Source organism: Ascaphus truei, chromosome 3 (assembly GCF_040206685.1).
Source record: "Ascaphus truei isolate aAscTru1 chromosome 3, aAscTru1.hap1, whole genome shotgun sequence".
Lineage (NCBI taxonomy): Eukaryota > Metazoa > Chordata > Amphibia > Anura > Ascaphidae > Ascaphus > Ascaphus truei.
Genome location: NC_134485.1, coordinates 210,083,870 through 210,111,600, shown reverse-complemented (window position 1 = coordinate 210,111,600; position 27,731 = coordinate 210,083,870). Strand labels below are relative to the sequence as shown.

At 44.2% G+C, this 27,731-nt stretch overlaps 1 protein-coding gene across 3 annotated transcripts in view; it reads right to left on the bottom strand.

The window, feature by feature from the left end:
• The window catches only part of CAMKK1 (calcium/calmodulin dependent protein kinase kinase 1), a 328,954-nt gene that overhangs the window by 202,351 nt on the left and 98,872 nt on the right, over positions 1–27,731 (bottom strand). For 2 of the 3 annotated variants that reach the window (XM_075589999.1, XM_075589997.1), the window contains exon 2: positions 1,084–1,549. In XM_075589999.1, the coding sequence (XP_075446114.1) occupies positions 1,084–1,461 (378 nt within the window). In that variant the 5' untranslated portion in view covers positions 1,462–1,549. Of the gene's footprint in view, positions 1–1,083; positions 1,550–2,903; positions 3,055–27,731 lie in introns of those variants that run through there. The other variant, XM_075589998.1, reaches the window with a different exon arrangement.

The following is a 27,731-nucleotide window of genomic DNA, read 5'->3' as shown; positions in this document are numbered from 1 at the left end:
TGGCTGTATCCTCCCCTCCAAATTCCGCCAACATGGCTACGTGACGTCACGTAATGCACATTGCCATATCAACAAGCTCCGTGACGTCACGCGGCATCAAGTTGACATGACAGCGGGATGCATTATGGTGACGAGGCATCCCGTGATGCCACATTGTCATGGCAACATGTCACCGCCTGACGTTAGTGTCTTGTTGTCATGGCAACGGGGGGGAGGGGCGCGTGATGTATAATGTTTTAAAGTGTCCCGGTTTTTCATTTTGAAAATCTGGTCACCCTAGTTTTAGGAGCACTTTAAAGAAGATTAAAAGTGTGTAATTTTCAATTTCTTTGTCAAACATAGAACATCATATTAAGAAACAGAAGTGACTTTCCACCTAAGCCAAGCTTTAAAACGCCTCTTCCACAAGCATGTTATTGCTCTGAATTTGACCTTTTTGTACTTTATACAACAGCATAGAAATAGAAATCTGTTATGTTATCTAAAAACCTTTCGGCAAAAAAATGTATTTCTGCAACAAGTCGGACATGGAGTATACATATTGTCTTACTTAACATTACTTAGAACGGGTTAATAATGCTCTGGCAGCAAAGAGAAACTGAGAGCCACTGTGTAATGACGGAGTAAAATAGTTTTTCATATACAAGATTACACAATGAATATGCAGCAAGATAAAAAAATCGAGAAACAACATTATTCTGTATGTCATAACAAAATAAAACTATTGAATTCTGTCAGTGCTCTAAGTTGGATAAACTGGCAAATTCAATGAGCTGTACCATCCCATTGATATGACTACGGCCACCCAAGTTTTTCCAGGAACAAGCTAAATACTGTATATGGTTATCCCCCCAATGTTAATTTACATCCCCTTATCCCATTCACCAATAAAAAAAAATATTTAATCATTTAGAAATGTCAAACTACAATTTTGTCACGATTAGGATTATATTCTATTTATATACTTGTTTATTAGGTATGATCTATTATTTATATAAATAAAATATTGGCATTAATAAGATATTGATTAAAAAAAAAAAAGATATACATATATATATATATATAAGAGAAAAATAAACTCACGTCAGAATCGGAGATGGAGACACGGTTGGATTCTATGGTTGGCCTGCGCACAGTGCGTGGAGATATGTGAGATGCAGGTCCTGTTGCATATGGACCATAGGCTTGGCTGTTAGACGGAAGGCAGCCTCCTGAAGGCCTTTCCTGAAGAGAGAACTTTCTGTTTGACAGACCCGGCCGAGACTTAGCGCTTTGGAAAAAGCTCAAGTCCCTCTGATCTTGGCAAGACGCATCCTCGCTCGTCTCGGAGCTCATGCCATTATCTCCCCCATCAGAAAAGACAGTGTCTAGCTCCTGTGCTTCTTCATCCACTTCTATGGCAGCTACTCTCTCGGCTAGTTCTGTCTGAGTGTCAGTACTTGGGCTTGAGTAACATTCCATTGTGTCTGGAGACTTCTGACACGATCTTCCAGGAATTTGGAAAATTCTCAAATGGACTACAGCAGAGGCTCTTCATCCAAAACAGTGTCTGAAATAATAAAATACATATTCATTATTATCTGCAAAGAAAAAAAGGATGTCACTTTTGCAACAATGGACGTATGAGAACAGAATTAAAACTGGATGTAAATATTTGAAAACCAGTACAAAATTGTGGGACAGAGCTCTGTTTTGATCACACACATTTGCAACAATAGTCTGTGTTCTAACTATACACAGTTTGTTATCAATCCCCTGTGCTTTCCACCATTAGCAGTGAATTGCTTCATATCAGTGCTTTAGGCTGCACTTATAGTGCCGGTGATGTCGCCGTCGCGGAAAAATAAATGCATTGTCGCCGTCGCGTGCGCATATAGTGCACGCGACGACGACAAAGCGACGGAGCGACAGTGCTACCAAAAATCTGGTAGACACTGATATTTGAATTTTTCGGCGACGGTCTCCCCTTACGGCCAATCGGGTGCTTCTCCGTGCCTCTGCCCTCCCCTTTTATGACATCATCCAGCGATGTCGCCTAAAGGTCCAAATACAACTCGTCGCAAAGGCGACGTCATCGGTCACGTCGCCGGCTGTATAAGCGCAGCCTTAGTAGGGAGAATCAAGCTCATAAGATTCAATTCTGACAATCAACTAAGTACAAATTCAAACTAAACCGACAACACAAACCACCAAGTCCAACAGAATAAAATACAATATGTTGGATGGGATCCCCTCTATAAATTATTTATTCTTCTCCCTGGTGAACTTTGATAAAATTAGGTAAGGCTGAGATTAAATCACTTTTACTCAGATATGACAAATTATTGGTGCTGAAGAGTTATTCCTCTAAACCTGCATTAAAAAAAGGGCGCATTTCCTCAACAATTCCAAAAATGTAGTGGAATTTAGCTTAAATGTTTATGTCTTAGATGGCAAAAAGAAAATTCAAAGGCATTCTTAAGATTTTTTAAAAAAAAATTTGTATTAAAAATGATAGCATTTCACCAAATATAAAAGCCAAAACCGGTAACCACAACTGCCTACTTTGCAACAGACTCTTGCGCTTAAATCAAGTAAATGAAAAGACTGTGAAAATTAGAGATTTAATTAAATATTAGGGTGACCAAACACTATGTCAAATTCATGTTTAATTATGTTTTACATCTTAACCGTGTAGGAAAGTTCCTACAGATAATAAAGAAAATATAAAAGCATTGTTGTTCAATTAATCTACCCACTGCACAAAATGCCTATGATGCACTAGATATCAATGGGGTATACTCCTCTCCAGCAGTAACTGAATTAAAGGGGCACACAAAAGCATTACAAAATAATACAGTATATGCCGAGTGCAGATTGGCGATAAAATCGGGGTTGGCAGAATCTATCTGTATACTTCTTACCATTGTCCTATTAACATTTTCTTATCCCTTCACGTCCATAGCCAAGACACAAAACAATCCAGGACTTCTAACAAAGCTGTCAGCCTGCTGCTTAATGAGCTTAATGAACCAGCAGTAATATAAGCAGCATGTTCTGTAGCCAACACACAGGTCAAAGTGTGATGATACCCTGTGGTACAATACCACTGCGTCTTTGTTAATAAACTCACACTTCTCTTTCCACTTGTTTTAAAACAAAAAGGGGATCTATTAAAAAGAAGAACCTATTCTTAAATCACAAAACATACTAACAGTAGGTTTTAAAACTCCCACGTGGGAAGGGATTGCACTGTACTGCATTAACTCACAATGGGGTTTATTCAGTACGCTGCGATAGTGCCGATTGACTGGGAAAGCCCCATTGACTTCAGTGGGCCTTTCCGTGGGGTAGCACCGGCGCTATCGCAGCGCACTGAATAAGCCCTAATGGCCTTTCAATGAACATCCGATTCTTCCTGCTGCATCACACAGTCAATAGCACAGAAAACATGTGTGTGTATCTGTGTGTAAGTGCCAGGGGACAAGGTCCAAACAGGCTGGCTCATCAGCAGCAGCATCAAGCCCGGGCTGGCATACATTTACAATACCAGTGTACAACTCCACAGTTTATTAACTGTATACTCCACTCTTGTTTATGGGTGGAGAACTCTGAAAATCCTAATAAAAACTAGGAGTATTTATAGTCCTGATAAACTGGAATGTTTGTTTACTGTATGTTCAATACTGTAACATAATTTTTTTGTATTAATTTGTTATAAACCCCTTGTAGTTCAAAGTTCTAGTAGCCTTATTGGTCCTACAGAACTTTACAATTGTTGAAGGTTGTGATCCTTTTAGTGGACAAAACACCAGAGTTGTGTATACTTGAAGACGAAACATGGGAGGTTCTAAAAGCTCTGTACATCTATATATAATAAAACTGAAAAGTATGTGATTGTTAGTAGATGTGTTGAATCTGATTGGTCCGTGTGTCCGCCCGCCCCCCCACGACTCTCATTGGCAAAGAGGTACGCTCCACTGTGACACACACATATACACACACAGACATTGGTCCCTCTGTCCGCCCGCCCATGGTCAGCCTCCCCCACGACTCTCATTGGCCAAAAGGTACACTGACATCACTGACACACACCTACTCCACTGTCACACACTCACACTGACATACCATACCCCCTGAGACTGTAATATGAGACTTCACCCCTGCGGAGTCACACACCTTGGTAAATTTAATCCATTTCAGACTATCACCCCTGTCTAAATTTTCTCCTTCGTGCCTGTTCCACACTCACTGTGCCTTTCACCTTGGTAACTTTAAGACACCTGAGACTATCACCCTGTCTAATTTTTTACCTTCCCGCCTGCTCCACACTCCCTCTGGCTGCACCCTACACCTCCGCCCGCTGCACACTCCCTACACCTCCGCCCGCTGCACACTCCCTACACCTCCGCCCGCTGCACACTCCCTACACCTCCGCCCGCTGCACACTCCCTACACCTCCGCCCGCTGCACACTCCCTTTTTAGCCATACAAATTTCACCAACGCCCTCCACACCACCTTCACCTACTCAAAATTTGACCCTTCACAAAATTTCCGCCTTCGCGCGAAGCTGCCTTCCTGCGCAGCTTTCCCGCCGCCAAAATGTCCGCCTTTGGCCCCTTAACCTACTCAAAATTTTCGCATTCACACTATTTCTGCCTTCCCACACGCTACAAATAATAAAAATCACAAAACATTTCACCCTTCCTTCACCCACGCTCACCACCAAATCCGCCCACTCTGCAACCTCCCCATCCGCACAACTAACCCCCCCCTTGCCTCACACAAACCCGGACGCTCCGTAACATCCCCAGCCGCACCATCACACTCACGTGCGCCACCCTGCACCGGCTCCCGGACGGAGGGGAAGCGCGGCGCAGCCCTCCTGCTCCAACCGCAAACTCCAGCCTACTCCCCCCTTGCTCCCAATGAGGAATGGAGTGGAAGCGCGGCGCGGGCCTCCTGCCCCAGCCTGCCACTCTTGCCCCACCGCCAACTTCCCGAACCCACCTCCTGCACCAGCCAGATGCCACGGGGATATCAGTACCAGGAGGGGAACCGCCTGCCGCCAGGAACCACCACCCGGTCAAGGTAAGTCACCCAGCCACCCACTGTCACCCAGTTACCCACCCACTGTCAACCAGTCAAAGTCAACCACCCACTCACCCACCCACACAGTCACTCACCCACCCACCCAGTCACTCACCCACCCACACACTCACCCAAAGTCAGTCACTCACTCACACACTCACCCACCCTGTCACCCACCCACACACTCACCCACCCACACACCCACCCAGTCACTCACCCACCCAGTCAGTCATTCACCCACCCAGTCACCCATCCACCCAGTCAGTCACCCACCCAGTCAGTCACCCAGTCACCCACCCAGTCAGTCAGTCACCCACCCTGTCACCCACCCAATCACCCACCCTGTCAGTCAGTCACCCACCCTGTCACACACCCAGTCTGTCAGTCACCCACCAAGTCACCCACCCAGTCAGTCACCCACCAAGTAACCCACCCAGTCAGTCACCCACCAAGTCACCCACCCAGTCAGTCAGTCAGTCACCCACCAAGTCACCCACCCAGTCAGTCAGTCACCCACCAAGTCACCCACCCTGTCAGTCACCCACCCAGTCAGTCACCCACCAAGTCACCCACCCAGTCAGTCAGTGACCCACCAAGTCACCCACCCAGTCAGTCAGTCACCCACCCAGTCAGTCACCCAGTCACCCACCAAGTCAGTCAGTCACCCACCAAGTCACCCACCCAGTCAGTCAGTCACCCACCCAGTCAGTCAGTCACCCACCCACCCTGTCAGTCACCCACCCTGTCAGTCACCCACCCTGTCAGTCACCCACCCAGTCCGTCAGTCACCCACCCAGTCCGTCAGTCACCCACCCACTCCGTCAGTCACCCACCCAGTCCGCAAGTCACCCACCCAGTCTGCAAGTCGCCCACCCAGTCCGTCAGTCACCCACCCAATGTCAGTCACCCACCCAGTCCGTCAGTCACCCACCCAATGTCAGTCACCCACCCAGTCACCCACAGTCAGTCAAGTCACCCACCCACCCAGTCACCCACCCGGTCAGTCACCCACCCAGTCCGTCAGTCACCCACCCCGTCAGTCACCCTCCCCGTCAGTCACCCACGCAGTCCGTCAGTCACCCACCCAGTCCGTCAATCACCCACCCAGTCCGTCAGTCACCCACCCAGTCCGTCAGTCACCCACGCAGTCCGTCAGTCACCCACCCAGTCCGTCAATCACCCACCCAGTCCGTCAGTCACCCACCCAGTCCGTCAGTCACCCACCCAGTCCGTCAGTCACCCACCCAGTCCGTCAGTCACCCACCCAGTCCGTCAGTCACCTACCCAGTCAGTCAGTCACCCACCCAGTCACCCACCTAGTCAGTCAGTCACCCACCCAGTCAATCATCCACCCAGTCAGTCAGTCACCCACCCAGTCAGTCACCCAACCAGTCAGTCAGTCACCCACCCAGTCAGTCACCCAGTCACCCACCCAGTCAGTCAGTCACCCACCCACCCAGTCAGTCACCCACCCACCCAGTCAGTCACCCACCCAGCCCAGTCAGTCAGTCACCCACCCAGTCAGTCAGTCACCCACCCAGTCAGTCACCCAACCAGTCAGTCAGTCACCCACCCAGTCAGTCACCCAGTCAGTCACCCACACAGTCAGTCAGTCACCCACCCAGTCAGTCACCCACCCAGTCAGTCAGTCAGTCACCAACCCAGTCAGCCAGTCACCCACCCAGTCAGTCACCCACCCAGTCAGTCAGTCAGTCACCCACCCAGTCAGTCAGTCACCCAGTCAGTCAGTCACCCACCCAGTCCAGTCCGTCAGCCACCCACCCACCCAGTCCGTCAGTCACTCACCCACCCACCCAGTCCGTCAGTCACCCACCCAGTCCGTCAGTCACCCACCCAGTCCGTCAGTCACCCACCCAGTCCGTCAGTCACCCACCCAGTCCGTCAGTCACCTACCCAGTCAGTCAGTCACCCACCCAGTCACCCACCTAGTCAGTCAGTCACCCACCCAGTCAATCATCCACCCAGTCAGTCAGTCACCCACCCAGTCAGTCACCCAACCAGTCAGTCAGTCACCCACCCAGTCAGTCACCCAGTCACCCACCCAGTCAGTCAGTTACCCACCCACCCAGTCAGTCACCCACCCACCCAGTCAGTCACCCACCCAGCCCAGTCAGTCAGTCACCCACCCAGTCAGTCAGTCACCCACCCAGTCAGTCAGTCACCCACCCAGTCAGTCACCCAACCAGTCAGTCAGTCACCCACCCAGTCAGTCACCCAGTCACCCACCCAGTCAGTCACCCACACAGTCAGTCAGTCACCCACCCAGTCAGTCACCCACCCAGTCAGTCAGTCAGTCACCAACCCAGTCAGCCAGTCACCCACCCAGTCAGTCAGTCACCCACCCAGTCAGTCAGTCAGTCACCCACCCAGTCAGTCAGTCACCCAGTCAGTCAGTCACCCACCCAGTCCAGTCCGTCAGCCACCCACCCACCCAGTCCGTCAGTCACTCACCCACCCACCCAGTCCGTCAGTCACCCACCCAATGTCAGTCACCCACCCAGTCAGTCACCCACTACGCTCCTGCCCCCCCACCAACTCCCACCCGCACCCCCCAGTGAGCCGCCACCGCCTAGCTGTCAAGGGGGGGGGGGAAGCCCAACCCTGTTGCCCGCACCCCCAAAATTACATCCTGGGCAACGCCGGGTATATCAGCTAGTTATAATTAAAGATACGAAGTACTGCCTAGCAAGATATTATGTGGCCTGACTTTTGAAGCTACCACATTGATTGACAGCTTTCCTCTCCTGCTTGGTTTAGCATGATCCTGCCTGCATTATTGTATAGAGGCTAATGGCAAGGTGTTTTTTTTTTTGGTCATGGTGAAAGGGGTTTATGTGGTCGTGCGGGGATCTGTGATTTTATGGGAGTCTCAGTGGTCAGAAGGGAGGGTAACTGCAGACAGAAGGAGGGGTCGGTGTGGAGTTTCATACAAGATTTATATATACTGTATATCATGGAGAGAATTTATTTTCTTTATTCATGTGTAGGCTAATTGTGTTACGTTGTGGACAATTTCCTTTTTCTTCTTGATTGGCGAATCTTAGTGGTATTTGCGAGTCCTGCTTTTTTGCTTTTTGAAACATAACTGCTGACTTAGTTCTCTTTGCAGATATTAGTTCACTTTGGTCCAACATGTTAAACAGCTCATCGTATTTGGACATAAGATGTTCCACCCAAGCGGTGTATTATGCCGTTGTGTTATACAAAGACCTGCAAGTTTTTCAAATGAATAATTTTTCCCTTGTGTTCAATAGTATATACTGTACTGTGAACTTTTATTCTCAATTAGAAATGTCTGGATTTTCCCTAGTGAGAAGAGGACAATTACTGCTCCTCTGACGAGCTTGTCATATTAAAGTCACACAAGTTATTGTAATTATTGTTCTTTATTATTATATAACCCTGAAGCTGTACGTTGTGATTTTAAAATGTTTGAAGAGAAGGAAATGTAGCTGGATACGGATACCAAAGCGTTTAGAATGGAGAAAGGAGGCAGAACTCCTTCTAGGGAGAAATGATAAGCAACATACAATGTGATATGAATGTGCTGTAGGAATGTGTACAGTGAAATTGCCAGGTATGATTCTTCTGTGTATTGCCAAATGGAGATAAATGGGACCCTGCATACTGCAAATATTCACTGAAACATTTTAATGGTAAATGACCACCAAATAAATGTGGAAGAAATTAAAGCTCTATCATATACAGTTACCTTTATAGCTAAAAGAAAATACACCAATGTTTGGCACAATAATTATCTTCAAGGTAAACAAGATTTGGGGGGGGGAGGAAGTTTGCTTGACATGGCTGGTAAATATTTGTATTATTTGAATAGTTGTTAAAGACTGCTAATTGTGTTTAGTACCAATTCCAATACTATTGTATATGTTGAAAGTTTTTTGTGGGGTCTGTTTGATAAACTGTGACACAAAGTACTTTAAGGAAGTTAAGAATATTGCAAAAATATTGCAGATCGGTAATGAGGACCAGTTTCTCTCTATTTCCCACCTACAGTACTTTAAATTATGTGACACTGACAATTAAAGCAATATGCTCGCCTAAAGTGTTCTTAAGCAGAGCAGATTTTTAACTCTAATAATCTTCCCATAAATAAAAAGTAATAGATGGCAGGAATCGCGGTATCACTTCCTCATCCCAGAATTATTTCTGCATGTTCTACAATAACTTGTTTCTGCAAATCTGATCCATTGCCTCTTGGGTGAACTGTCATTATCTTTTACTTATATTCCATGTATTGTTCACATTACATTTAGATGTCATCATTTGAGCAATTAACTGAACCACTGATGTATTTCAAAAAGATATTTTGGAGCCTGCACAAAGCCTGCTGGACCCATTCTACTTATTGCTCAAGCATCAATTGTATGGTGCAATTACCATACGAATATGCGTACGTGTCTCCAAAAGCTGAATTTCATAGCAAAATAAATGGTACTCAAACCATTAAGATTAGCACTTAAGCAAGCTACTTAAAATATGAATATCAGCTTGACAGTTGTATGCTAGAAGATGTAATCTCATAAAGATAGGGAGACCTAAGTATCAAAGCAAAAGAGGTGACATTTTGATGCCCAAATTTTTTTCATATGTAAATATTTATCAAAGTACAAAACTCCATTGAATAGGACTTTTTCTTTGATACATCTAGTGCATTTTGTTTTACCCATAATTGCACTACTTCTGTCTGCATAAAAGATTTGATAATATATAAAAAACAAACAACCCTGTAAAGATGAGTCCATACTTTTAGAAATTCAGACCGGCACCCTATGTTTTGGACTAAATTTTGCCTGTGGCTCAGGTCTGCCTGCTAGGTCTGAACCAAAAATGTGGCAAAACCTTGTTTTCATTTCCTACTCGGCTGGGATCTCGCTGCATTTCCCATTCTACAAAGCGTCCCTCCTTTCCCCTGCTGCCATTTCGTGTTGGCGTCAGTAGGGGAAGAGATGGTTGGCGTGTGTGAAGAGGCTGGCACGGAGGAAAAGAGAGGTTCAGAGAGAAACACTATACATATATTTATATACATATCATTTTTGCTGCATCAAAGAGCAAGTGCTCAAGGCCACAAAGGAACATTCAATATTTAGATGGCAACAGCATCTTATGCATGATACTATTGAATTAACTTTCTAAATAGTCCCAATCTTCAATTAGTAGCTTGTCCTGTCTTCAAAGAGCATCCTTTATGTATGTCACGGGAGACCAAACTTATTAACACTTGACCACCTGGATCCTTTCCTTTGATTGAATAAAGCATGAAATAAAATAAATTGTATTTATTCACATAAAGAACACACACAGCTTGAATTACAAAATTATCACAAACAAACACTTACTGGGATGGGGCAAAACAAAATAAAATGTCCACGGAATGAAACTCAGAAATCAAGTCTCTAGGCATCAATTCCCAGACGTGGGATTGATGTGCAAAAAGAGCCGTGTAATTGTTCTTGTCTTGGGGCGCTAGCGGCAACCCCTGTATCTCTGCCAAAAGTAAACTTTTCGTTTTGTCCTTGCAGGATTCGTTTGCCAATCCTTAGTTCTAACGAAATTTTGAAGCACGATGCAATCCTTAGTTACGATGTTATGACCTTTGACCGCACGCTGTAGCTCAGATGAATCTGATGGAACTTCTTACAAGATGGAATTAAATCTGTTACATGATGGAACCAAATCCTCACTGGCTACCCCGACTTTTAAAACCTCATAAGACCCATCTTTACAGTCTGCAGCGAATCACTGGTGGGGGCCAATCCTCCCACCTATAGCAGAGTTCTGCCAGGTTCTTCGTAGCCTGGCACTGAGCTTCAAGGTATGATGAGAGCATGTGCGAACTTGGCACTTCAGCTGCTTAGCATACCTAGCCATGCCTACTTCCCTGGAGACCTAATGTTTCCTTGTCCACCGACACCTAGCCACTTGTCAGGCCAAAATGTTCACCTCTCCTCCTCCCCAAGTAACACCATACAATGCTAGATTATTTTGTTAAATCCGGGTCTACCCAGACATGCCGGAGTTATCTCCACGTGATGCCTTAGAATTCCTGGACTTAAGTTATGACTCACTGTACTTGTGAATCCCAAATGTGTCTGCTGCCCCTTTGAAGCTCCCCCTGCTTCCCATGCAAATGGATTGTTTGTCCATACTAAATGACTTCCTAGGACATTACTTCAAAAACCTAACTTAAACAGTTTTATTCTAACCTGACTTACCCATTTTCCCTACACCCCAATAAATTCTCAGCATTATTCTAAGCTGGAGTAACCCCCCTGAACCCCTATTCTGGATTCAGGGTACTTGGGCAGTGTCCCTTTATCCTAGGGACCCTGTGTAGAGTGTGAGGATATACATTAACCCCTTATACCCCATGTAGGTTGTGGGTATTCATTAACCCTTAATACGGTGATATGGCCCTCTTCTTCCTAGCCGGGCGCATATAGACAATTTATACACATTCACAGGACTGCAGCCAGTAGTTGGCAGCAGAGCGGACACACAACGCTTTAACTTAAAATGTAACCCCTACAACTCTCTCCACCTTATCCCTGGTGAGAGAGCTACGGAACCCCTCACTGGGTCCTGGGACTCGGGCATATCCGGGGACCTGGAATATAACCCAGTTCCCTGCCCAGTTGTACTGCTCTGGTTTGTGCTGAAGCAGGGGGATTTGGCGTTGAGCTGCAAACTGCGTTCTAGAGGGATTTTATCCGGTGGTCTGTGTTCCTCATGAATCTGGGGGGGGACTCCTGAGTGCATGTTTCGGGTATCCCGCAACATGGGCCCCCTTCTACCCAAACACACCCTGACAACATTTTCCCGTAAAATTATTCCTGACGCTCACACCTGGCGCATCCCGCTGGTGGCACTCCAGGAACAGTAAAACCACATACATCTTTATTAAACAAGCATTTATATACCACAATTGGGTTGAAGAGCTAACACTCACAATTCCCCAATGTAGCTCTGGGGCACCCAACAGGGCATAATACCTTTATTTATGGCCTGGGTACCCCTTCACTGTCACAATGTACCAATCCCCCAACATATCGTTCTTCATTTCATAGATGGTCTTTCTAAATAGTGTTGTCCTCTCTTTACTTGGATCACCCTGTTCTTTGCAGGACTTGAATACAGACATAAACCCCATTATCAATCATCATTATTTTGCATAAATACTTACATAGAAAGCAAAGAAACATTTCCAGATTGCATGACGTTATGATTTTGTTTTTACCAAGTTCACATTTCCCTACGATCCAAAACCAGAACCAAAACCAAAAGGACATTCGGGGGGAAAAAATCAGAACACAAAACATTTTAGAACCAAACCGCAAAGTCAGGTGTGCGTCTCTGCTACCGTCATCTCAAAGGTGTTATTGTTTATGAAAATAATTGTTCATTTAGGTATCAAGTTACTGATTCCAGGGAAAAATTAGATAAGGCCACCTTCTTTTCACCATGTTGAAACTCATATGGCTAATAAGGATAGCATGTTTGTTCCAACCTTGGCTCTCAGAAGTGACTGGTGGTAATTTTTTTCTATGCATGGTGGGAGCCTCCTTTCATGGCTCCTGGCAGACCTGCACACATAGTAAGGTCTATTTTTTATGTGTGTCTACAACCATGTAACTCAAGCACCATTCAAGCAATTACATTTTACATACCAAACTAAAATGCACAAAAGCCAGCAAATATATCAAATGTGTGTGCTGGGGGAGGGGTGGAACTTCATTGTGACAGAAGGTAATAGTGCAGGATACAGTATATGGGTTTTAACATCCCAGCATAATACTACTCTAGATTTTTACAAGAGGAGCTGTATTATGGTCTATATCTTATTCTTTACTTACTCCGGTTTCCGCTCAGTTTATCATCTACTGGAAGGTCATAGCAGTACAGATAAGGAACCTCCATGCTGGTCACAATTATTACTATTATTCAATAACTTTCAGATGCTCTAGAAGGGATTGTAGCCAATATTGTAATATAGATACAGTATAGCACACCGTTTCTAAATGTACATTTGTGATAGTAGAGCTTGTGCTTACAGCTGCATTATTCTCTGTGATGTACATCCTGTGATACATCCTACAAATCCGTGCACAGCTTCCTTCACTTTCCAGTAAAACAAAAACAACTGGATCATGCAATGTGTTCATTACGAGAAAAAAAAACTAGAAGAAAGACTGAACTGCAGTGTCCTATTAATACTGATTACAAATGCTAATAAATCAACAGACACCGCGCTGATTATACCATATATTTCATATATATTTTAAAATCTTCCTTATTCGTACAGACTAGATCAGGGGTGGCCAATTCCAGTCTTCAAGAGCTACTGACAGGTCAGGTTTTCAGGATATCCCTGCTTCAGCACAGGTGGCTCAATCAGTGGCTCAGTCGTTGACTGCACCTGGGCTGAAGGGATATCCTGAAAGCACGACCTGTCGGTAGCTCTTAAGGATTGGAGTTGGCCACCCCTGCACTAGTTCAATGTGCCCCAGATAAGTCTGGCTACAATTCCTTATTCATTATGTTTCATGACAGTGGTGGGGCTGGCCAGGTGTGCCTCAGTTATCTCCTTTTCTAGTTCTTCTGAGGGATTTTCAGCAGAAAAGTTTATAGCCAACAGTAGGGTCCTGTTTATGCTGGAACGCAGTGTGCTGCTGCTCAACCAGTGCCCAATGTCCCTGCCATTCTTACATATTTTAAAAAAAAGAAATACCAATCATGAGTTGTGATAGAAATGTTGCAGTTTTCCAACCAGGAGCACATGACTTTTTTCATTACAATGTGCACTTTGGAAAGACTGCATTATTATGATTGATGTGGTTGTTTATTTAAAACGTAAATGTATGAAGCTGAAACAAGTAACGGATGACTGTGCACAGGGGAGGTTCTAATGCATTACAATGACTTACAGCTCAATCATTTGTTACTGCACAGCAGACAAAGGCATAAACCTGTTGTTTCGCTGTTGTATTTAGGCATAAACATCTACTGGGTATGTGTTGTAAAGAATAAATATTATGGGGTCAATGTGCTAAAAACATATTTAAAATAAAAATGTGCATCAACATTTTTTTGCTAAACAAATTGTATAAACCTTCATAAAATGTGGGTCATGTTGATTGTCTGATGGATACAATTAAAATGAAAACATAATTTTTTTAAATCTAGTGTTAGAAAATATAAATGAGTAATATTTTTTTTATACTGTGTAAATAATACATTTTGGTAATCTATATCAGGGATGCGCGAGATTTTTTTTGGGGGGTGCAGCGGTTACAGAGGCCCCGCGCTCTTCATACGGGCATTTAAATTAAATGCTGGGGGACCGCACGAGGCCTCTGTAACTCACCTACCTATTGTTATTGAGCCAGGCTTCGGGACGCGTCGCCATGAGAACACGGCATCAAATGACCCTGCAGAGTTATTTTACGCCACACTAAAGTAAAGGGGGGCACGAGCACTGTGGGAGAGCAGGCAAGGGGGCACAGTAACAAAATTCCTGCTGCGTTAAATACCTTTTTAGGGTTGACGCATAGAAAATGAATGCGTTGATATGATCAATAGACATTTTAGGGTTTGAGGAAGTCCCATGAAAAACATCCATTTCACACTTAAGACACTTTCTTACCGTCTTGTATCTAAAAATGGTGAACATATCATTTAGAGTTGTTTAAGGGATGTAGGACTTTAAAGGGGGGGGGGGGGGGGGCGCCAGAAGTGCCTTTTGCTATTTATACTTTTAGAAAATATATCTGCAGTGAACACAAACTGATGTCAATTTTGTGTACCAAAGCATGGCTGCCAAAGTGCAGCCTCCCCTTCCACACAGGAACATAATACACAACCCTTCTTCTGCAAAGCTTTACACATCCATCTCTCCTCCCTGTAGAACCTTTTCCCAGTACCCTCATACCAACAGAGCATCTCTCTCAACAACGCTGCAGTTCGTTCCTCCTCTCCCCTCCTGCAGGATGGTCCTGCTGTGCCTTGTGGGGCACCATTTTCCTCTTCTCTGAAGCGATTGACTACACCCTCAAGGAATAGGAAAGTCCTGCCACATAATATGTAACGTGACCACTCTTCAGGTTGGAGGAAGAGAGACAATGCACCCCAAACAGAGAACCCCCACCTCTGAGACAGTCCACCAACTTGCTGAGACACAGCCCACTCCGCCCCGACGAAGCCCTATCTGTGACACCGCACCCAGAGACTCCAATCTACTCCCAGCCCCCTGTGACACCCTCTCCCATTCTTGAGACACAGGTCCCACAACACTCTCCCTTCTGACACAGCACCACCCAGAACTCCCCCCTGCACCAGTCCCAGCATGACACCGCCCCATCAGCCTCTCATCCCCCCCACCTCCCTCCTAATCGCCCACATATTTTCCCATACAGGTATAATGATGCAGTAATAGCTAGCAGAGAAAAGTCTGCATTCCATGTATACTGCCAGAGTTATCAAAGTCACTGGGCCGAGAGCTGCTATTCCCGAGAATTACAAGAGATCAGTTTCACCCAATTAGGGAAAGACTTCTTTCTGAACACCCTAGAATCTGACTTGAAGGTCACTTACATAAGCACATGCATGACCGAATACTTAGCCTTTGTAGAGACATATAAAAAAAATGATGTGTCAAATGATGGTAGACAACTAGAAAAACGACAGACCATAAAAAGATTTCAATGCAGCGCACATTTCTATAAGAACATTTGGAAGTCAAAATATGAGGTACACGTAATGTGTCAAACAGTGCATAGAACTAGCGCCAGCAAACAAAATTAATTATAAAAAATAAATAATTACTCTTATAAAACAATTACATTGCACTTTACTATAATTTGATGCTTATAACATGATAGATATTCAACAATGCTCATTTTTCAGTAATCAAATATTTGCAGTAAAATCTTAAAGCCCCAAAAGTATATTAAAGCAGCAAAGCATTTTTTTAAATAGATCGGTTCTGTAGTATTAGATAAGTGACTTTTTTGTTTGTTTAATTTAACTCAATACTATTTTTTTTTTGTTTCAATTTTTTTTATTGTTTTTGAGAGAATGACATCAAATAACAGGTTTTAACATACATCTGTTACAACTTCACCGTGTATAAAAAGAAAAAATATTAAACTATATATTACAACATAAATAATACTCTTGTTGTCTTCTTTTTCTTATAAATTAACTTACATCCGTTGAATTCTACAAAACATTTGTTATATATATATTTTTTAAATTCAATACTATTTTTAATGAGTTTTAAAGCATCTTTTGATGTCTATAGCAGGCTTTAGCACACCTCCCCAGCAGTGCAAGATCTTTTACAGCAAATTATCCCAAACAGGAAAGTGTTGCCAATGTTCCCAGCAGTTTGAGCTGTAAACTGTAACAATAGATAATGTTACTTTAGTAACATAAAGATACATTGCAGCTGCTGAGTTACACTGACTGAAGCAGCCATTATGTTAGGCACCGAATCAGGATTCTGACAGATTTATAATAGGAGCAGGAAATGATTGGCAGCTTAGGTAAGAATGTAAAATGATACATTGCCACATGCTTTACATATACAAATAATAAAAAAAGAGGGGGGGGGGGAAGAAGAAAAGTAGTATTGCTGGTTTAAATAACATGTTGTGGGTCGTCTCACTTTGTAAATACAGCGATACACAATGAGTCAGATAAACAGAAGGCACTGTATGCTTAGGACTGGTAGATCAGGTAGCTGCACAATATTTGGGTGGTAGATGAACAGGTGGCAAATTAGTTAAACTTTCATTTTGACAAGTTATACTGATGTACCGAGATGCTGTATAACATTGTTCCCCTAGATACAGTAGCACAACATATCTGAAGTGGTTACACCTACCAGGTTCTCTGATTTGTTATGCGTAACAAACAGATCTCTCTCTAATTACATTTCTTATTACTGCTTCTATATTCATAACCCATACACATGAATAAAAACACCAGCGGAAGACCAGCTTTTAGTTGCAATGTTTTTTTTTTACACTGAAATCAGTAGCAATATTTTGTCTAATCAACCAGGCAGTCATTTTATATCAGTCTAAATACACCGAGCGGTATTTGAAATCAGTCTCAGAAGTGACTATTGCCTCCTATATGTAGCCTTTGGGGACTACTATGTAGTTAGTAGAAGGGGTTAATAGCCTTAATTAATTGGTTAACTGTGTGTGATCACTCAGGTTATTTCCCTTCCTATCACGTGATGCAGGATAACTATGTAGAAAGGGCTAGCCCCGCCTTTGCATATCTTGTGACCAGTGATGTCACCATAGGGAGATAGAAGGGTAGATAATAGCTCCACCCAATGTTCTAGAACAGCGGTGCGCAAACTCCCCGCGTCGGCGCCCCCCCTACCTGCGCTGCTCCTCCGTTGCGTTCCCCCCCTAATCTTGCGTCAAATGACGCTGCAATGTCATGTGACGTCCCGTCATCCGTGGCGTCATTTGTCGTCACGTCTCAATGGCAACGGAGCCAGGTAAATAAGTTTACAGAGGCCTAGCGCTTTCGGGCACGGGACCTCTGTAAACGCCGCGACCCCCCCAGAAAAGACTCCAGTTTGCGCACCGCTGTTCTAGAAACAGGTTTCTCAGAGTTCAGACTGAAGCTTCACAATGAGTCCTGTAAATAGGTTTGTGTGTATACTTTGGTGTAATAAGGATGTCTTATGACCAATTATTGTTTTCAGTTAATGAACGTGCCCTATATTAATGGACCGAGATTGTTCTCTGGTCAGAAGAGGAGTAAGCATGTGCTCAGCAGGGAGTAGCAGCACCTGAGCATACATCGGATCGGCCCCACCAGATGGTCCCAAGTAAACTCCCAATCCGACAAGTTTAGACTAAAAATGCAATGCACCGAAATGGGATAATGATCCCAGAGGACAGTGATCCCAGGGAATAGTGTGTCCCCCCCAACAAGGGTCTGCCTGAGATAGGGCATTATTGAAGCTATGATGGCTGAAACATGTCCTAACTCGGTGCCTAACAAGATCATTGGCACTATAATCAACAGGTGTAAAATAAACCAAAGTAAATAATGTTCGTCAAAAAAAGAGGAGAACCTCCCTCTGTGTGAAGCAAGCCTCAGATTTTTAAGCCTACAGCATAGGCTCCTTCTATTATATCCCATCTGGTAACATATAAAGGAAATCATTGTTCACATAGGTGTCTGGCCACCAAACGGACGGGCTGGACGGGACCACGGAGACCCCCGGGGAACGGAGTCTTGGAGACCCCGTCCCACCGCCCGCGCACATCCGCTGATGAAAACACCAAATAAGCCAACCAGACAACAAGCCCAAGTAACTTGATTGAAGATAGTTCCCACTGACTGGGTGGCTGCTGAGGGTACGTATAGGCGTACTTGCTTACGAAGTAATGAACACCCCACTCCTCCCCCCAAAAAAACCCAGGACTTGCTGTGCACAGCTGCAAAAAAGAAGACTGGGCTGAAGAGCAAAAACGTTAAAAAAAAAAAAAAATCTTTAGACACAAAGGATAAAAAACGAAGGACCATGAAGGTCTCTCCAACGCATTTCAGGCTGGGTGGCGCTTTATCAAAGTGTGATAAAGCACTACCCAGTGTGAAATGCGTTAGAGGCCTTCTTGGTCTTCAGTTTCTTATCCTATGTGTCAACAAAGATCTTTTCTACGTTTTTGCTCTCCAGCCCAGTGTTCTTATTTGCAGTTGTGCACCGCCAGTCCTGTTATTCATTTTTTGCTTTGTTTGTTATTGAATCTATGCAGGAGATTGCCAATCCAACCAATACTAAGGGAAACAAGAATAAATACCTCCCCAGCATAGGAGTGAGAGCTACCAGGGGAAGAAGCACAGAGCAACCATATTGTTTGACCCCAGTTAATGTCTGAAGTGAAGTCTGTCTGTTTTCTGTCTCTTGTTTGCACTATAAAAGTTCCTGGCGCCCATCATTATTCTATCTGCATATCCACGCCCAGCCTGCACGGATCCAGCACCCTGGCAAGGTATGAGAGTGAGCATTGCCATGTATATAAGGTATTTATACCCAACGCAATGTAAACTCCTTTAGAGCCAGGTAAGGACAGTTACATACAATTTGTTTTTATGAGGGGATTTTTCTTTTCTTTCTTGTAAACTTGCACTGGAATCTTTTTCATTACAATTACGCTGAGATTTATAAAGGCTTGATGCTCTGCATCACGCAGATTCTGGCTGTAACTGGCATCCAAGTCAATGGCAGGTGCCACCGGAAAGGGTGCGATACCCGGCCTTAATCTTTCGAAGGAAACCAATAACACTGATAAGTTGGTGTTTTCTTGCACTGCATCAGATTGAAAAGAGAACATTAAACAATGAATGGTAACTATTGTGGCAGGACGGCCTCGCGGCAGGGACAGTAAGACGCTAGACACGGTATGAAACTTTAACTATAGTGGTTTTATTATCCACTAGCCAAATAAACATCAGGGTACTGTCACTTCAAGGCAAAATAAAACATGAAATAAATTCCTATTCCTGTTAGGGAAACTAACGCAACTTCTTCAGCCCTATCTACCGGTTCCAGGGAGCTGTGTCCAGCTCGTAGCAATCTTTTATCCTGGGTTGGGGTCCCATCTGGGGAGAAGCCTCTCTACCATCCTGGGGAAAAGCTAACTCACTTTGTGCAGGTTACTTCCTGCCTTTAAAAACCTTCACCCAGGAGTGCAGTCTCAATTGGTGTCAGGTGCAGCGAGCTCACAGAGAAACTTAACCTCCTGCATACTGGAACCTATCTACTCTGCTAACTCTTTAGTCCATAAGGACAGTGACTCTGTCACACTATATTTCTTAAACTGATATTTTAAGATTTTTGCATGTATCCACCTGGACATGAAGAAGTAGTGGTCGTTGGGAAGCGCAAACATGTGGAAACAGAAAATAATGTGGATTTCTTCTTTAGGTCTAAGGTAGAATACTCACAAATGTGAGGATGGATGTGTGTACGTAATGGTATCTTTAAGTGATGACCCGCCAGCTGCGATGGAGATGTGTGTCAGCCTCAATAGGAAAATGCACTCTGGTAACCTTTAGTAACAAACAAAAGAACCGGGCATTGTGCAGACTGTAGGAAATTTATAAAAAGGTAAGTATATTACAATACACTTACATGGTATCAGATGGTAACACGCTTTTAGATCACACAATCGATCTCGGCTGCAGTAGAAATTAACTTTCTGCTTCCCCTGGGGTTGCCTCTCTGTTTGGCGTGCGTCTCAGCAGTTCCGGATGTGACGTCAGCGAGATCCAGAGGTTTCGGTCGGCGGTGTGGTGCGTCTGTCAGCGTCGCTCTACGCGTTTCACCTTCCTTGGTTTCATCAGGAGTGTCGACGACATGATACTGTGGACTTATATACTCGAAACTATCATCTGATTGGTTAAGAACTAATTAAATCATCAGTCTTAAAGTGGTATCGTATGAGATACCACACCGCCGACGGAACCTCTGGATCTCGCTGACGTCACATCCGGAACTGCTGAGACGCATCCGTGAGACGCACGCCAAACAGACACTATCTAACACTATTGCACTATCAGAACATTATTTTCTGTTTCCACATGTTTGCGCTTCCCATCGACCACCACTTCTTCAACTCTACATGAGAGAGCAATCCCCCACTGGGTCACAGCAGCATTCAACGAATGTGTTTGTATAATCACCATTGTTTTTACACTATTTCACTGATATTATTCTGTTGCACACTTATGATTTGAGCACCACTATTGATAATTATTTTTCCACTTTTATCCACCTGGACATGCAACAAGTTTTCAGGGGGAAGGAGATTCACACAAATACTAAACTCCTTTTCCATGCTATAATTTAAGATAAATTAATAATATTTTATATTATAGCATACATACAGGAGTTTAGACAAAGAGGAAAATACGGTATGTACCATGAAATGTTGCTGTAAAACAGCTCAGCACGTACTAATACAGGTTTAATTAGATCTGCTGCCGTATGCAGTGGTTCCTAGAAGGATAACAGCATACTGAATAGTGGTATGAAAACGGTTACTGGCGTCACAATGATCCCCAGATCCTCCTGGCCCACTTGTAATATATTTTTCTCCTGATGGCATAAGCTGAGTTGTAAGGGTCCTCTGCATTGCACATTTTTAGTGCATTGCTGGGTATAATAATTAGAAAATAAACATGGCATAGCTCCTCTGGTCATTCTACCCATCTCCAGGAAGCACAAAAAGCATTATATCATGTTGGAACCATCACACCACGGCTTCTAAAGGGGATAGAATACCTGCTTTATAATCCGCAAATAGAGGTGGCAGCATGGCTGGCTCAGCTCTGGGTTAGGGAGCTTGACTATCCAATTAGAGCCCTTGCCAACGAGGAAATGAACATAAAGTGCAGCTGCTCCGAACATGAGAAATGAAATGCATTTCTGATCACATCATCGAAAAGACTCCCCTTGCTGCCAGTGATGTGGGTGCAGTTTCAATACGTTTATAGTACTCAATAATGTCCACAGAGCTCATCAATATGCTGTGAGGAGCATTATAAAGCCTAATGGAAAGTAATAAGGTCTATTGTCTATGCACTGTGGACCCTGCTATGCACTTCATGGCAGAGTTTCCAATTATTTGCTTTCTGGGCTTTTAAAGAGACAGCCCCATGTAGCAGGCTTGAAGTGAAAATGCTACACATCCTGTGTTCTTTTCATCAAGTCCTCTAAACTGCATGCTTATCCCAGGGGTGCTCAAACTGGGGGGCGCGTGATTTTTCAAGGGAGGTGCGGCGATTGCAGAGGCCCCGCGCTCTTCCCCAAGGCATTTAAATTAAATGCCGGGGGATCACAAGGCCTCTACAACATCACTTTCCATGTCCCATGCGGCACATTGCCATGGCAACGCAGGGTCACGTGATGTCGCGTTGCCATGAAAATGTGAAGTCACACGCGGCCAGAGACATGGTAAGGAGGGGAGCGTGAGCAGGGGGCGAGTGCAGACTGGGGCGTGCAGGGGGGAAAGTTTGCACACCCCTGGCTTGTCCCATACTTGGTAATCTTTAAATGTATCTATTCTGCTAATGATGGTGACATTATTACTTTATAGATTAAATCGATTTTGTTTGCTTTATTTTTAGAGTCTATGATCCAGATTCACTGAGCTCCGTTAGCCTCTTTAATGTTACGTTGATCTAATTTAGCAGCAGTTAATCATAAAGCAGTATTCACTAATCAAACATGTTAACCAGGATCTACTCCCATTACGACATTACCGGTAGTTTTAACAGCCGCTAATCTTAACAAGACATTAACGAGTCTAAATGATGCTCATCCCGCGATTCATTAAACTCTGTTAGGCCTAAAACCAGGAAAGAACATTGTGATTTATAAGGGCCTATTCACTAAACTTCGGTAAGTTCATTGCATTACCGATTGGGTTTGCATGTTCCTACCGCACACTACGAAATTTGTGTAAAAACAGGTTTCACCAAGAAAAATCGCAACGTTTTTAAAGTAAAAAAATGCCATCCCGCATGGGTTTGTATTTGCTTAATGAGCGAAATGTCACTTCAGCAGTCTGGAAGAGCTGCCTCTCCCTGCACACTCTTACAGGTGATCGCACAGTCTTAATTTACATTTTAATAACACAGTATTGAAGCAGGCGGTCTACGGAGCTGAACCGCATGAATTTCAGCCTCAGGGACCCTCTGCTTCCCGAGTTTTACAGTATGGGGTGCTAGTATCTCCCTGCATTGTTTAAATCTCTCTAAGAACATGGAGGAGATACCGGCACCACGTACCAGGGCCTGTAACTCAGGAAGCAGAGGGTCTCGGAGGCTGAAATGAATGCGGTTTAGCTCCAGAGACTGCCTGCTTCAATACCGTGTTAGTCAGAAAGGTTTAAGGCGCGAGAGGGCTTTAGATACAAAGGGGTAGAGAGAAGACATCCTTGAGCAGAACGCAAGGGTCGGGATGGTGCATAGCGAGAAATCACCTGCAACTTCTTATTGGGCAGCTTTTGGGAGGCCAGCCTCTCCTTCTTCTAGGTATTAATCTCCCAGCAAGGTCCCTGTATTTCACTATTCACAAGTGTGTCTTAAGGTGGGTCTTAAAGGTGGATAGAGTGGGTGCTAGTTGGGTACTGAGGGGAAGGACATTCCAGAGGTGCGGGGCAGTCAGCGAGAAAGGTTTAAGGCGCGAGAGGGCTTTAGATACAAAGGGGGTAGAAAGAAGACATCCTTGAGCAGAACGCAAGAGTCGGGATGGTGCATAGCGAGAAATTAGGGCTGAGATGTAAATAGGGGCAGAAGAGTGTAAAGCTTTAAAAGTGAGGAGAATTGAGTGCGAGATGCGGGATTTGATAGGAAGCCAGGAGAGTGATTTCAGCAGGGGAGATGCTGAGACAGATTTATGAAAGAGTAGGATGATTCTGGCAGCAGTGTTTAGGATAGATTGTAAGGGAGACAGGTGAGAGGCAGGAAGGCCGGACAGCAGGAGGTTACAGTAATCGAGACAGGAGAGAATGAGGGCCTGAGTCAAAGTTTTAGCAGTCAAGCAACAGAGGAAAGGGCGTATCTTTGCAATATTGCGGTGGAAAAAGCAACAGGTTTTAGAAATGTTTTGAATGTGAGAGAGGAGTAGAGTGTGACCCCTAAGCAGCGTACTTGGGCTACTGGGTGAATGATGGTACTTCCAACAGTAATGTGGAAGGAGGTAGTAGGGCCAGGTTTGCGAGGAAGTATGAGGAGCTCTGTTTTTGCCATGTTAAGTTTAAGGCGGCGGAGGGCCATCCAGGATGATATCGCAGAGAGACATTCAGAAACTTTGGTCTGTACAGGATCAGACTCTATAGCTGCATCCTCTCTTGCTAACTCATTGCCACCTCCTGGGCCGGCTCCACCAGGTCTGGCACTGACAAAAGGGTGTCCCTTTGTAGTCCGGACCTGGCCATTTGCCTTTTCTCACTCACCAAGCGGTTTCACACCTCTGGACATCCTCTCCCCTTCGGACCCTATATAGACTTGAGGCAACTTAACTGGTCGCCCGGGCAAGCTACACAGAGCCTTATAATAAATGTATAAAACATTGAAACACATTTTAATACATGGGGGACCTTGGGGAGACTCACGACTGTGCTGGATATAGGACTGGGATATCGGGGCTCGAAAAGCAGGAGTCTGGGGGACACAAGGCAGCCTCGGTGTAATTCTACTCGTGTACCGGCAAATCACGCCTGCACGTCGGGTAAAATTAAGGTACAGATGCAGCGGCCGTTATTTGAACATTTCACTGAGCCGTATTTGTGTGCTCTGCTGTATTCCACGCGGCATTCGCGCCTGTGTTTACCATGGTTGATTTGTTTGAATTTCATAGATTATGATTTCTTTGGGTGCAATTCTTCGCATATCCGTGGCAGAAATGAATGAATTGTAATGTGTACAGTACTGTGTCAATTTGCAGGTGTTTAAAAACCAGAACACTAAAATGCCATTTTCTGCACTCGATAAAACAAGTCAACACACGGGAGGTTGGAAGAAATCACGCACCTTGACATGGGTATTCCGAGGTATACAGCGCGTGAAATGTTCGAATAACGGCCGCTGCATCTGTACTACTGGTAGCTCCGGTTCCTGAACTTCTGCTAGCAAAATAATTGCATTCTTACCCAAATATCCCACCTAAAACTCATACACAGAAAGTTTCATGAGTCTGGGGTACAGGGAACATGAAATAGGAAAAAACAGGGTCCTTTTATTTTCCAAAATGTATCATCCCTGGTCCCTGACTTATGGGGGTACCAGTGACCCTAAAGGTTGAGGGGTAACCAGAGGGATTAACCTTTATTAGATAGCCTGGTTACCCCCTCCCGTCACAGTAATGTGACATCCAAAAGGGAGGGAAGATAGCCAGGTAGCATATGCTTCCCTCCATCAAAAAGGGAGGTAAGCATGCTATCTGATTGGCTGGCTTCTCTCCCTCTAAGAAGACGTCACATCATTTAAAAAAATGTAAGTCATCGGATTGGTGGGTGCACCATTGGTCAGTCAAATGTGATGTCACATGCCTTATATAAGGCCTGTCACATCTCATTTGACCCCAAGAAGCCGTCGGATCAACATCTCCCGTCCTGGACCTGATCTATTGGATTACAAAGAAGAGAAGAATAAAGAATGTACCAGAGACTCCTCTGCAATTAACAGAGGATCATGGACTTCTGTGCATCACTGCGTCGAGGGGCAAGAGTTGGTGCCACAGTTGGATGAGGAAGGGTGAATGTTCATCCCGGTAAAGGTAAGAAACACATCGATTATATTTTATTTATGTATTATTTTTTAGGTTGCCCATTGACTGGCAATGTGTTTATCTTTGCCCCCTTCGGCATCAGAAGACACATTTATAGTTCGTTCAAGTGAATGAACTATGGCTGTGTCAACCCAAAGTGTCACATAAAGTGTCTGTGGAGTTAATACTGGAGTTATGATCAGTGGATGCTCTCTACATCTTTTAATATCCTTAAACCTGGATGCATACTGAATACTATGGACTAATTTCTGATTTTATTTCCTCACGCACGTATGTTTGTTTGATTGAAACCCCTCTATCAAATGAAGCCCATCTGCTATTGATTTTTATTTAACATCTACCTGGTATGAGCTGAATAGGCAGACCCCTCCATTAATTGTTAGTCAAGTGACTGTGTGTTAAAGTATTTAAGTGAGTCTATCTTGGCGGTGAGTCACATGGCTGTGTCACATAAAGGGTCTGTGGAGTTAATACTGAAGTTAGAATTGGAGTTGAATACTATAAGACGATCTGGACTCTGCACTTCAAAAACAACTACAACCTTGTAACTGTGAGAACTTTACTTTCAAAATGCTGTGATAATTTGTACTCTTCCTATCCTCCAATACCTGGTTTAGTCTCTCCTCCTGCATCTCACTATGCCCTCCCTATTGCTTTTTCTGTTTAATGTCTCCTCGCTCCTTTGTAAACGTTTCTGTTCTCTCCAACTTCCCCATTCTCCTCCTATCCACATTTCTTCATTTCTCCTCCCCTCCACCTATGCCTGTGCCCACACACTGTACCATTATTTATACACCTCTTTCCCAACAACTTCCTTACCCCTCAATAAAAAAGCACCCCCCACAAATACTCTATTCACACCCCTCTTTCTACTTCTTCCTGCTGCTGGGGATATCTCTCCTAATCCTGAACCCAGACATACACACCTGCTCTCATCTATGCCTGCCATCTCCTCACATGCAAATGGTACTAACCTTCTGATTTAATCCTGACCAACCTTAAAACTTGCCCCACAAATCAAGCATCCCAATAGCCTGCACTCATAGCTATTGTCCCACACCCACAGTCACTACTACCACCCATTGTGACCAAGCACTGCCATCTACAGCACTTATTCCCTCACCTTCTTTGTGAAGCGCTGCGTACACTTGGCGCTACATAAATAAAGACATACAATGAGCAATAAGCAGTGGCGGATTTAGATTTGTGCCGCCTGTAGTCTGGGGGGCGGAGCTCGCCACGAGGACGCAATGCTACAGGAGGGTTCCTGCTATGGAAAAGGTGACACTCCCACAGATTGCCTCCCCCCCAAAAAATTGCAGCTCTAGGCAAAAGCCTTCTCGGCCCTATTGGAAATACGCCTATAGCAATAAGGTGTCTTTCATCTCGGGAAGGTGTCTTATGAAGTAGCACGGCATATTAAACGGCTCATCAAGGGAATGTGTCAATTCGCTCCAAAAGTTTTTCACGGTTTTTGGAATATAATTACTCAGTGGATCTTAACTGTCCATCTCACGCCTCACTACTTTACAATTTCTAGCACAATGACAATTACCACACATATTACGCCTTTAAATTCTTAGATTATGTGCAAATTTACACCATCTTGCATTCACATAAAAGCACATGTATAAAAACTGTCACACACTTTTTTGCTCCTCTTGCTACCCTATAGCAGCAAAGGCATTAATTGTTTACGTTGAAAAAGGCATACAGGTATACCCCGGTTTAAGGAAACTCACTTTAAGTACATTCGCGAGTAAGGACATATCGCCCAATAGGCAAACAGCAGCTCACACATCCGCCTCTCAACACGTCCTGAATAGCAATACCGGCTCCCTACCTGTACCAAAGCTGTGCGCAAGCGGGGAGACTATAGAGCCTGTTACAAATGCGTTATTTACATCAGTTATGTACGTACAGTATATGAAGATTGCAGTACAGTACATGCATCGATAAGTGGGAAAAGGTAGTGCTTCACTTTAAGTACATTTTCACTTTACATACATGCTCCGGTCCCATTGCGTATGTTAATGCGAGGTATGCCTGTAATATGTGTAGGCTTTCTTCACATCAAATAGTTTATATTTTTTCATTCTTGAAAGATCTTTCCTAGTGCTAATGTGAAAAAGAACAAGTTAGAGGAACACTGACATTTACAAGACCAGATTGAAGATATCTTCACTGTGTATTCCAATCCCTAAAATAAGATTTATATTTTTCACAGAGAATCTCTGGGACATAACACCTGAGTCGCCCCAAAGGAGTCTCGCTAAGAAGAGAAGCTCCACA